The 12,303-nt window shown below is 37.0% G+C and overlaps 1 protein-coding gene across 8 annotated transcripts in view; it reads right to left on the bottom strand.

Moving 5' to 3' along the window:
- Positions 1-12,303, bottom strand: part of DNAH6 (dynein axonemal heavy chain 6) — a 380,528-nt gene that overhangs the window by 198,415 nt on the left and 169,810 nt on the right. For all 8 annotated transcript variants that reach the window (XM_017947677.3, XM_017947678.3, XM_017947676.2 and 5 more), the window contains 6 exons: positions 10,685-10,904; positions 9,233-9,397; positions 9,037-9,150; positions 6,144-6,269; positions 5,914-6,069; positions 5,471-5,632 (listed from right to left, as the gene is read on the bottom strand). In XM_017947677.3, coding sequence (XP_017803166.2) covers positions 5,471-5,632; positions 5,914-6,069; positions 6,144-6,269; positions 9,037-9,150; positions 9,233-9,397; positions 10,685-10,904 — 943 coding nt within the window. The remainder of the gene's footprint in view (positions 1-5,470; positions 5,633-5,913; positions 6,070-6,143; positions 6,270-9,036; positions 9,151-9,232; positions 9,398-10,684; positions 10,905-12,303) is intronic.

The raw sequence follows: 12,303 nt of genomic DNA, 5'->3' as shown, positions 1-12,303 counted from the left end.
TCTTGAACATATTTTGAGGGGACACAATTCAATCCACAATATTGTGGATTAGGTGCTGATAGGAAGCAGGGGCAAATTTATGATGGCTATCATAATCATATTATACAGGAGGCTGATGGATAGCTGGCTGAGGCTATCATTGGTAAAGGTGAAGCAGTTACACAGCTTAGCCTGGAGAGGGAGATATTAGACTATTTTTTGTGGTTTGGACAGCATTCTTGGGTGTTCTCGGACACGATTATGGCATCTCATTCCATAATGGATGCATCGTGACCTGGTCTGTAGTTGGTGGCCTGTGAAATTGTTTGTGTTCCACCGGAGAAGCAAATAGTCTGAGTCAGGTTGGCTCTCAGCTGATAGCAGTCAGGGGTTATTTTGTTTTGTTTTGTTTTTCAGAGATGAATTGTGTAGCAATTAATTGACGATTAGAAATAAGTTTTGGTGTTATTTCTATCATTTTATTTTGTGATGATTTCTATTAAAAAATCTTTATTTTGAAAAATTTCAAACATACACAAGAGGTGAAAGAAGGTATATGTCACCCAGCTTAACAATTACCAACATTCTGCTATTTTCAAAATACTCTCCAACATTTTTTGTTGTTATTTTAAAGCAAACCCTAGACATCATATTATTTCACAATAAACTCTGTAACACATAAAAACCCCCAAATTACCCATATCAATACTGCTAACCTACTCAAAGAAAAACCCAACAATTATTTAATATCTTGTTCAATTTTCCTCAATCGTACTGATATTGTCTTTTTACAATTGGTTTGCTCCGATAAAGATACAAGCAAGGTACAAACATTGCATTTGGGTACTGTGTCTCTTAAATCTCTTTAAATTTATAGCAGTTCCCTGAATCCTCTCTCTTTTATGCAATTTATTTTTGAAGGTCTGTAAGTTATTTTCCCTGTAGAATTCCCCTGATTCCATATTTAGCTGATTGTATTCTTGTGGTGTTAACATATTCCTTTATCTCATACACCTGTACTTCTTGAAAACTGGTATTTAAATCTAGAGACTCCATTAGATTCATTAGGTTGAAGGTAAATTTTTTTGAACAGGAATAATTCATAGCTTATATATCATAACAGGAGATACGTATTTTTTGATTGTCAAAGTTGTGATTGATCAGTGGATTACTATCCCGATTCGTCCATTATAAAATTTCCAATTAGTCTTTAGTGGTTTTAGCAATGATGGTATACCATTTCATACTCCTCAGACTGACAGCAGTTATGGAACCTGACAGCATGGGCACGGATGTGGAGCATAGGCAGCTCTTATACACTTGCAGGGGGAGTATAAATTACCACAATCATGGAAGAAGCATTTGTCCTTATTGAGTCAATATGATACGTATATGTACCTTGAGACCAACTCCTATATTCCAAGCCAGATAAACCATGCACCCATTCACCCGGAGGCCTGTGTAATAATGCTTATTGCAGCATTGCTTACAGTAGCAAATACTATATTAGAAACAACCCAAATACCTATCAGAAGAAAAAAACCATAAAAATAGAGCAGTGAAAATGAATTTAAAAAAATAGAGCTATAGTATTAGCCTGGATGAATCTCATAGACAAAGTGCTCAGTGGAAAAACCAAAATGTAGAATGTAGCACACAAAATGGTGCTATGTTTTAAATTTAGGACTACACACATACATATACACACATGTGAATGATAACCCCCAAATTCAGAATAGAAGTTATCTCTGGCGAAGAGAGACAGAGGATTTCAAGTGCGCTGGTAACATTTTATCTCTTAGCCGGGAGGTGGCTAAGTAGATATTCATTATTTTATTCTCTATATCTTTTTATGTTTCTAAATTTGCATATAATATGTACTTTTTTAAAAAAAGGGAGAGAACATTTGACTTGAATCAAAAGACGTGTTCAAATTCTTTGTCTGCCATTTTCTAGTGGTGACTGCTGGCGAGTCACTGTCCAAATCTCACTCCCATCTGTGCAATGATGACAACACCTATCAAAGAGGACTATTGGGAAGGTAAATCAGATAATATGCCTTCTCCTGAGTGTAAACACAAAGTCTCAGCCCAGTGCTTGAGTGTTTCGTTTGCTTTTTGTAGAAAGGAAGAGTTTCAAAGGAGACCAAATCCAGAGGAAAACTTTAGGGCAAGAGAGTTCCTGGAGGAGCAGGAACTAGGTCTTAGGAAAGGCAGCACATCTGACCAGGGATCTGCAGGGTAACCTCCTTCTGCCCAAATCTCTCCTCTCTCTTACAAAGTTGTCAGGAACTGGAAAAAGCAGGTAGAGAAAACAGGAAAAGGGGACTGGTCAGAGCCCTGGGGAACATCCACACATGAAGGGACATTTAAAGCAGAAAAGAATAGCCCTTGGAGACAATCTCGTTTTGCTTAGAAATCTTATGTTGCAGAAACCCTTAGAGGATACCATTCCTCTTTCTCTGGAAACTGTGTACCACATCTAACTCTCAACAGCCATCCATGCCTATATGAGTCAGACTATACCCTCTTCTTCTGGCTATTGCTTATGAATCTAGGGGTGATCACTTGAACCCACTTTGCCAGTTAGAATCCTACTTTCAAAATTTGAAATAGGACCCTGCTGTTTTCTCTGCAAGGCTCTAGAGAGAAGGCTCTAAAGTTCCCAATGCCAAGGAGTTGGCTGCCCTCGTTCCTACTCAGCCTGAGTCATGCTCAACTCTTCTCTGGATTCCGTGAGATATCCCACTATCTAAGTAACCTTTCAATAAGTTTATTTTTTCTTATTGTTGCTTAAAATGTAAAATAAGTGTGTTTATGTGTTTAGCAATCTAAACAAATACAAGAAAATAGCAACAAGCAAGAGAAAATATGAGAGTATTTAAGAGAAGTGGAGAACAGAAGTAGGAGGCCCAGAGCAGAGAACAGAGACAAAATGATAAGCAAAGAAGCAATAAAATAAGGTCTCACTAGGCTGACAAGACATATTTTTCCCATTAAAGAGCTTCCCAAAATGACAAACCAAATGAATAAAGAAAATTATCTTATGTAGACACATCCTGGTAGATTTTCACAATACCGAGGATCAAGAGAAAATCCTATAAGCTGCTGGAGATAGAGAGGAAGCAAAATATTACTAAACCTCCAAAATTTATTAAGCCATGATCAGTTTTATCATTAGCAAAATGCATACTAGAAGACAATGAAGTGAGGCCTTCAAAGTCAGGTGAGAAAATCATTTTAAACCTATAATTCCACCCTCTACAAATTATCAATCAAGTATGATGACCCAGTAAAGACAGAATATTTATAAACTTGAATGGGAAAAAAATTGCTCAAGGAAGTATTCCAACAAAATATAAGAAAGATGCAAAACTGAAATACAAAGAACAGTGGCAGCTGAATCTACTCTAGAACAGTGGTTCTTAAATCTGAGTGTGCATCAGAATCACCTGGAAGTTTGTTTCAAAAAAGCCTCTCATTGCTGTGCTCCAGCTCCAAAGTTTCTGATTAAGTAGGTCTGACATGGGGCTTTATAATTTGCATTTCCAACAAGTTGTCAGGTGACGCTAATGCTGTTGGTTCAGGGTTCATGCTCTCAGAACCACGGTCTAGGGCTTAGCTTCTCAAAGTGGACCAGTATCGATGTGCACCACCTTGGTGGATGTCAGAAATGCACAATTTCAGGCCCCACCCCAGACCTGCAGATCAGAATATGTAGTTTAATAAATATCTCCGGGTGATTCACAGCACACAGAAGTTAGAAAAATAATGGTTCTGGCCGGGTGCAGTGGCTCACACCTGTAATTCCAGCACCTTGGGAGGCTGATGTGGGCAGATCACGAGGTCAGAAGCTGGCCAAGATGGTGAAACCCCATCTCTACTAAAAATACAAAAATTAGCCGGGCGTGGTGGTGGGCGCCTGTAATCCCAGCTACTCAGGAGGCTGAGGCAGGGAACTGCTCGAACCCGGGAAGCGGAGGTTGCAGTGAGCCGAGATTGTGCCACTGCATCCTGGGCAACAGAGTGAGACTCCGTCTCAAAATAAAAAATAAAAAATAAAAAGTGAAAAATAAAAAATGAGAAAAATATTGGTTCTAGAAGAAGTGAACAAAGTGGAAAGAAAACACGATCCACTAACCCTGAAGCTTAGGACGTTTACTTTGAATGGCAGGGGTTTGTGATGTATGTATTGATCTTTCTCTATGGGGCCAATTATTCTATTAAATTCCACTATGAACAGTCTTTGATATTATAAGTGCTGTATAAGGGATTTACATTTTTATGTTCAGCCCCCAGACAAAGCAATGAAGATATAATTTAGTTATAGAATAAAATACACATTTTATAAAATTTGACATGGTAAAAGTGAGGTTGAAACAGAAAGTCCAACTTCATTAGACACACAAAGTTGTGTCTAATAAAATCCTCATCTATTTAATGTGTTGGCAGATAGTGTCCAAAGTGGGTACATAAAAATATAGAAACAAATGTATGTTTTTACAGTTTTAATAGCAACCACCAGAAGAAATAAAGCCAAACAAGGATTCCTGCAAATCCATGAGCTTTTTTTAGGGGATCTGTGAGGCCAAAGTGTTTTCATAATAATACCAAGGTGTTATATGCTTTTTTCACTCTCACTCTCTCATGAGAGTACAGAGTATGAAAAGACGTGGATATGATTTCAGTTTTTACATAGCAAATAACCTTTAAGAAACTAACATTTGTCAAGTTTTGGTGTAGTTCAAAGAAGAGTATAAACAATTAACTGAAAAAGTTCTTTAAAACATTCGTCTTTTCAGAGTCTATATCTATGTGAGGTTAGATTTTCTTCAAATGGTCAACCAAAAAACATATCTCAACAGACTGAATGTAGAAGCAAATCGGAGAATCTGGCTGTTTTCTATTATGCCAAATATTAGCATAATAGCAATATTTTGAAAACATTAGAGATTTTCAAAAATATAAAAGGGGGACAATTTTTTTTGTTTGGAAATTTTCTCATTAATTTTTAAGAGTGTAAAGGGGTCCCATGACCAAAAAGTTTGAGAACCACTGTATTGAAAAATCTTACAGGAATTCTCACCTCCCACATATTTCATGTTCAATACACCATTCTCTGAATTGCCAATTTCCTACTGTAAGCTTAGTCCTTGTTCTTCATTTTCCCAGCTATTCTATCTTGTACCTCATCTCATTTCTTTCTTCTTACTGACATGTACAGATTTTTTTATTTTTTCATAAATAAAAAATTGATTTATCAATTGATTGATAATCATCCCCTGGCCTTGATTCTTATCCAGACTACCCAGACCACCATGTGTTGACTCTTCTCCCTTGCTCTATTTATTCCACTTTAGCCATTATTTGCCCCATTTCTTTTCTCTTGCTTGTCATCACTCCATTCTCGCCTTATTTTATTATGTCATGTTGCAAATAGAGAAATACATATAAAACACTTAAATGTTAATATTCAGATGCAAGAACTGTACCTTGTAGTCCAAACCATCTGAACAGTTAAAGACCACACACTGGATGGCAAGAGCTTTTGCCAGATCTTTGGTAGTCTCTGTTTTCCCAGTGCCAGCAGGACCAGCTGGTGCACCCCCAAGGTCAAGCTGCAAAGCTCCCATGAGGCAAAGATAGCAGCGATCCTGAAGAAAGTAATAAATTATCAATATGAAGGGAACCAACTCTGGCCACAAATTAAGTCATTTCCTTTCTATGGGGGAAGGATTATAATTTTCTATGAAAAATAGAGCAACTGAAATACACCAAAAGATCCATGCACATAATTAAATAATGCAAATCTTTGCTTTACAGAGATGTATTCATAATAAATTCTTTCAAGAATTAATGTCATATGAAACTTTTCAAGACTTTTGATTGAAAAGCACTCTCAAGTCAATATTAACCTAAGTGATCAATAACTTACTGTGAGTGGAGTAATAACCAATCTTGGGCATGCACCCAAATATTCATAGCCGTAAGTGTACTGAGAGAGCGCCATTCTAGCCACACAATTATCCAGGTCTATATCCCAGTAATAGCGCAGTTGTCTCTGCCAGTCAAAAGACTCAACTGTCTCCACCTATATGTGATACACATATTAGATACACTCATTTCAGAAAGCAGTATATAATTTTAGTTAAATGAAACAGTTACCTTGGATTGAACAAGTTCAGTGACTATATCTCTTGCATGCACATCAATGGTAATCAATGCAGTTAGGATGTTTCTGTGTAATTTAGGAAGACTGCCTCGAACTATTGCAGCCAGGGCATTTAATCTCTACAAATAAAAAAAATTGTCATGGTGAATTTTCCAAGATCAGCTTACATATATATATTATCTCTTTCACCATTCAATTTGGAGAGACATTGCTAAAAACCAGCTAATTTTAAGAATCTATAATTTTGTGACCAAACAGGACAGTACTTTTATTTAATTCCCATGAGACTTCTGAGAACTATATACTGTCTTTACCCCTATTGTACATTTGAGGAAACTGAAGGTCAGAGAGCATAAGTAACTTGATGGCAGTCACACAGTTATGAAGTAGCAAAATGAGACCTGAGTAGACATTTGCCTCCAGAAAAGCCCATGTTCTTAACCACTATGTGATGATTTTCTAGAGGAGAGTGTCCTCCCTAAAAATTAAATGTGGTTAAAGGTGATACTCTTCAGTTTTAGGGGTGGTTTTCCCATTAATACTCAGAAAGTCTGAGCATTTTAACCTAGCCAATGTCTAGTTAAATGAAAAAATTTTCAGAAAGAGTTAGCTAAATTTTTACTTGATTTTTACCTAAATAATTAAATCTTTTTCAAAGAAGAGCAGCGCCTCTGAGGACCTTGCATCATTGTGCTGAAATGTCACTTGGGCCAACCCTGATGAGGGACCATCTCTACGTAGAGGCAAAGGAACTTTCTTTAGGGAGTCATTTCTCTTTTCTGAAGCTATGGAGATGAAATTTCTTTGAGGAATTTCATGAGAGTGTTTTCTCTTACTTCAATAAAGTTGTTTTATTCAATAAATAAATATTTATTGAATATTTACATACAAATATATATAAAGTTGTTTTATTTCAATAAAGTTGTTTTATTCATAAGGTTGTTTCATTTTTCTGTTTTAAGGGTGAATCTTTAAAAATGTAGTATTACTTGGAAGTAGAATTGAATTTGGAGTTAAAGAGTTGGCTTAGGTCCTTACAAGATATACTGTTTGTAAATATTTTCCTTTATTCCCCAGGTTGCCTTTTCACTCTGTTGATTGTTTCCTTTGTTGTGCAAAAGCTTTTAAGTTTGATGCAATCCCATGGATCTATTTGCCTTTTGTTGCTTGTGCTTTTGGTGTTATATCCAAGAAATCAATGCCAATGCCAATGTCAAAGCTTTTCCCCTATGTCGTCTTCTAGGGATTTTACAGTTTCAGGTCTTACACTTAAATCCTTAATCTATTTTGAGTTGATTTTTGTGTATGGTATAAGACAAGGGTCTAATTGCTCCTGCAACTTAATAAGCAAAAAACAAATAACCCAATTAAAAAATTAGCAAGGGAATAGAATAGATATTTATCAGAAAAAGACATGCAAAGGGCTAACTGGGTATATGAAAAGATGATCAACATCACTAATCATAAGGGAAATGCAAATCAAAACCATAATGAGATGTCACCTCACAACTATTAGGGTGACTGTTATCAAAAAAACAAAAGATATCCCATGTTGGCAAGAGCGTGGAGAAAAGAGAACCCTGGTATGCTGCCAGAGGGAATATAAACATGTGCAGCCGTTATGGAAAACAATATGCTGGCTCCTCAAAAAATTAAAAATGGAACTACCATATGACCCAATAATCCCACTCTGGTACACATCCAAAAGAAGTGAAGTCAGGATCTGGAGGAGACTATCTGCACTCCTATGTCCATTGCAGCGTTATTTACAATAGCCAAAATGTGGAAATAACATAAGTGTCCATCAAAGGATGAACACAAAAAGATAATATGAGCTGGGCATGATTATCATGCCTGTAATCCAGCACTTTGGGAGACCAAGGCAGGAGGATCGCTTAAGGGAAGCTTTTGAGACCAGCCTGAGCAATACAGTACGACCCTGTCGCTACAAAAAATAATAATAATAAAAATAATTAGCTGGGTGCTATGATCACGTCCCTGCACTCCAGCCTGGGCAATGGAGTGAGATCCTGTCTCTTAAAAAAGAAAAAAATAAAATAAAATGTGGCATACACATACAATGAAATATTTATTATTCAGACTTAAAACAAAGGAAATCCCATGACACGTGACAGCATGAATAAACCTGGAGGATATCAAGCTAAATGAAATGAGTCAGTCATAGAAGGATAAGTCCTATATGATCTATTTATATGAAGTATCTAAAATAGTTAAATTCATAGAAAAAGAGTAATATGGTGATTACAGGGAGCTAGGGAGAGGAGGAAATGTGGAGTTGCTGTTCAACAAGTATAAAGTTTTAGTGCTATTTAAATGCTATTTAGTAAAATAGCATTTCCTAGCTATAGCTAAAAGTTCTTGATGGTAAATTCTTTGAATTATTTATTGTTTTATTGTTAGCTGCCTGACAGGCAACTATTTCTATTTCTAACTATTTCTGTTAGTTGCCTGACAGGCAATGTATTTCTACAAAATAGCAGAAATAGAATTAGAGCCTAAAAATAGAAATGGCATGAATCTGGAGGTTTTCCTGGACTGAATAAACTTCCCTGAGAGGTATCCAGGAACTAGTGAATACAGTTTATCCTTAAAAGTTGCAAACCATTATAACCGTGATGTTTTGTTCTGGAATTGTTTTTCCTCCTATTTTCACAAGTATTCATATGAATACTACACATACATTAAGGTAGTGTCTCTAAAAAAAGTAAAACACAAATAATTTTAGTGAGAATTCTAAAGCTTTGTAAGTCATGTCAGAGCATTAGAATTTCTGAAATAAAGTGAATTTGCATTAACTATGCTTTAAAAAAAAACCCACTAAGACCGTCTTGCAAGACAATAATGTCACTTTGTTACAGATCTCACCTCAAAATTTACTTTTTCAAAATTCTCCAGGGCCTCTATGTGATTACTGTGTTCTGTTTCCAGACATTCAGTCAAATCACGGCACCACATAATTTGAGAAACGGTCAGGATAACCTGCAAGAAAACATCTTTCTTAAATATGTGATACATATCACCAAAAAAGAATTTGGAAATACAAAATGTGAGTGTGAGTTACTTGAGAAGGGTGGCCAGCCACCACCCAGTCTGTCCTCAGTTTCCCCTGATAGTCAGCGATGGCAGCTTTGCACAGGCGACGCAGAGATGTGAACATGGCTTCTTCCACTTTACCAAGCCATTCTTCTACATTGCCTCGGGCCTTGAGGCCTTTCCCCAAGCTAACCTAAAAGGTAATCAGAGCATTGATAAAGTGGCTTGTGTGGGACTTGTAAGCTGTATGCCTTCTGTATTTCCATGACAGAATCCTAAGCTATATAAACGCTGAAGCCTGACCACAAATACTGAAACTTCTATTGACATTCCACTATACATCTATCTCCTTTCACCCGACCTATTGCTTTATTTTACTGCTTCCACTTGGAGTCAACTCCCTGAAAGAGTAGTCTACATGCACTGCATGGAATTCTTCACTTATTTTCACTTTCCTACTTGCTGCTATCTGATTTTTGTCCCTGATCACTTCTATTCTCAAGTTTTTCCAGGTCCTCCCAACTGAAAAGTCCAAATGACACTTTTCGTTCTTGTATCTATTTTTTTGGACTTCCAATCGCTTGACTGTCATGGCTGTTTTGGTTTCCTTGATCTGCTCTTCTTCTAACCTCTCTTTACATTTCATGTTTTCCTGAGATTCTATCCTCGGTCTTTCCCCTTCTCTTCTGCACCAGTGATTAGCAAATTCTTTTGCAAGAGGATCAATTCAGAACAAATAAAATGTTTATATGTTCCCATAGATACACCACTGTGTTCCTACTGGACCCAATTCCTTAGCATTTCCCTGCACAGTTCCTGTGTCTGAAATGTCTCCCATGCCCACGTAGAAGATACTCCCCCTTCCATCATACTTGACTTTGTGTGTGTGTGCATATGTGTAGCTCTCCTCTGTGAAGTCACTTGATTCCTCACAGTGTGCTAATATATTCACTCTCTTGGTGTTCCCCATATGCCAGGGGCTGTGCAGTGCCCTGGAGATGCTGCTGCCAGCAACTAACACTTAAATAGTGTTTACTGGGTATTGCTTTAAGTAATTTACATACACTATCCCCTGAACAGGCTCATCACTCCATTAATCAGATACAATTACTAATCCCTATCTTTTGGATGAGATTAAGGGGTGGGACTTAGTCCAAGTGGCCTGATAGTAGAACCAGTACTCTTAATCAGTCCATTAGTGTGCCTCTTGTGGGGAGTTAAATAAGACATGGTTCTAGTTTTCTCCACTATATTTCCAACAACAGAACACATGTCTTTGTTATTGCATTTTCTGTGGTGATTTTCAGTTGTTTGTTCGACTACTTCTCTGTTAGACTTTGAGCTCTTTGAGGGCAAGAATTTTATCTTGGTTATCCTTGAAATTGCTGAGCCAACAGAGTACCTGTATGCTTAGAGCGAGAATAACCCTAGAAGAGTAACAAAGTTCATCAATAAAGAAATATAAACAAAAGCACCTCACCCTTTCTCCCTCTGGTGACAGCATTGCCAAAATATCATTAGTATAAACCTTTTCTGGTTCTCCATCAATACCAGGAATCTTTCCTTCAGCAGGAGGCATGAGAGCAAATTCGAGCTTTGAAATGGAGTCGAAGCATTTCCTTAAGTGTGGCTGCACAGCCTGTGGATTTCGTGTCTGGGCCAAAATCTCCAGAAGTTCATCATTTGACAAGAAGTAAAACCTGGATTAAAGAACATCCTTAAAATATAACTTGAAATTGAAGTATAGTCTTAGATAGACATAAAAGATAAATTCCTTAGCCACATCTCTTCCCTGTCCACCAATTTCCTGGACCTCCAATTATACTGGTCATGGGCTTTTGGGGAGGCCACATATCTCTAAACATGATTTCTGTGAAAATTAGTGATGATGCATTTAGGTGTGATGATGCACACCTAGAATTACTGTCTAGTACATAAAAGATAGACATTGTTCATAAAAACTGTAAAAATGCTAGAAACTGATGTGTTCACATATCTGTCTTAAAGTCTCCAGAGTGAAGACGTATTATTTCTTTTCCCTAAAATCTAGCCTAGTATGTCACACATACCTGGTATTCAATACATTATTTGTTGAAGAGTTAATAGATGGATGGGTGGTTGCAGGAGAACCTTATTGGGTTGTGTGAATGTGTACTGGGCCATTCTCTTAACTCAAAGGCATTTGCTATTCTCTGCAGTATGTGCTACTGTGAAAATTGGCATAATATAATTTTGCCAGCACATCATTTCCAACCATGTGAGGCTATACATATGTAGAAATAAAACATTTATATATATTCCATATTATTACCAGCAAGATAGGTAAAGGAAATTGTAAACTTACAGAATATTATTTTGCTATAGATTGGGGTTGGCAAGTTACAGCCCCAGGCCAAATCTGGTTACCACCTGTATTTGTAAATAACGTTTCATTGTCACACAGCCATGCAGACATACTGTTTGTGGCTCCTTTTGTGCTACAATAGCGGACCTGACTACAGAGACTGTAAAGCCTACAAAGCCTTGAATATCTACTAAGTGACCTTTTATGAAAAAAAGTTGTTTGTCCCTGCTCTAGATAATCAACAATATTCTAAATGCCAGACTTCATGTAATATAGTTCTTGTATTATGTTTAATCTCTCCAAATCACTCAAAAGGAATTTTATTTACTATTCCAACTGACTATCCTAGTTCATACTAGAACAGAGTAGAGCAATTAACTATTAACATTTAAGACAGTGATTTTCAAACTTTTTTTTTTTTTCCCCAATCAAGGGTCCTTTTTACTGCTGTTCCTATCCCCAACTCTCTCATGTTTTGGAGGACTAAATGTACAAACCCGCATTTAGTAAATGCACTAGATTGTTGACGGTCAACTTAGCAATATCTCTGCATTAGGGAAAAGCTGGAATGACATTTCTAGAATCTCTTTCCAGTAAGGTTTCAGATTAAATGCTGCCTATGAGATGCTCTTCTATGTGACTGAGAAGGTGGGAGGAAGCAAAGCCATTATTCCCCAACTTGAGCATGAATGACTGAAGCTGGTGGGATTTTATCCTTGGTTTTCAGGTGTCCTCCTGACAATCCCTCCCTTTCT

Source organism: Papio anubis, chromosome 14 (genome assembly GCF_008728515.1).
Source record: "Papio anubis isolate 15944 chromosome 14, Panubis1.0, whole genome shotgun sequence".
NCBI lineage: Eukaryota > Metazoa > Chordata > Mammalia > Primates > Cercopithecidae > Papio > Papio anubis.
The sequence above is the reverse complement of the archived record's forward strand: the minus strand, read 5'-3'. Positions and strand labels throughout refer to the sequence as shown.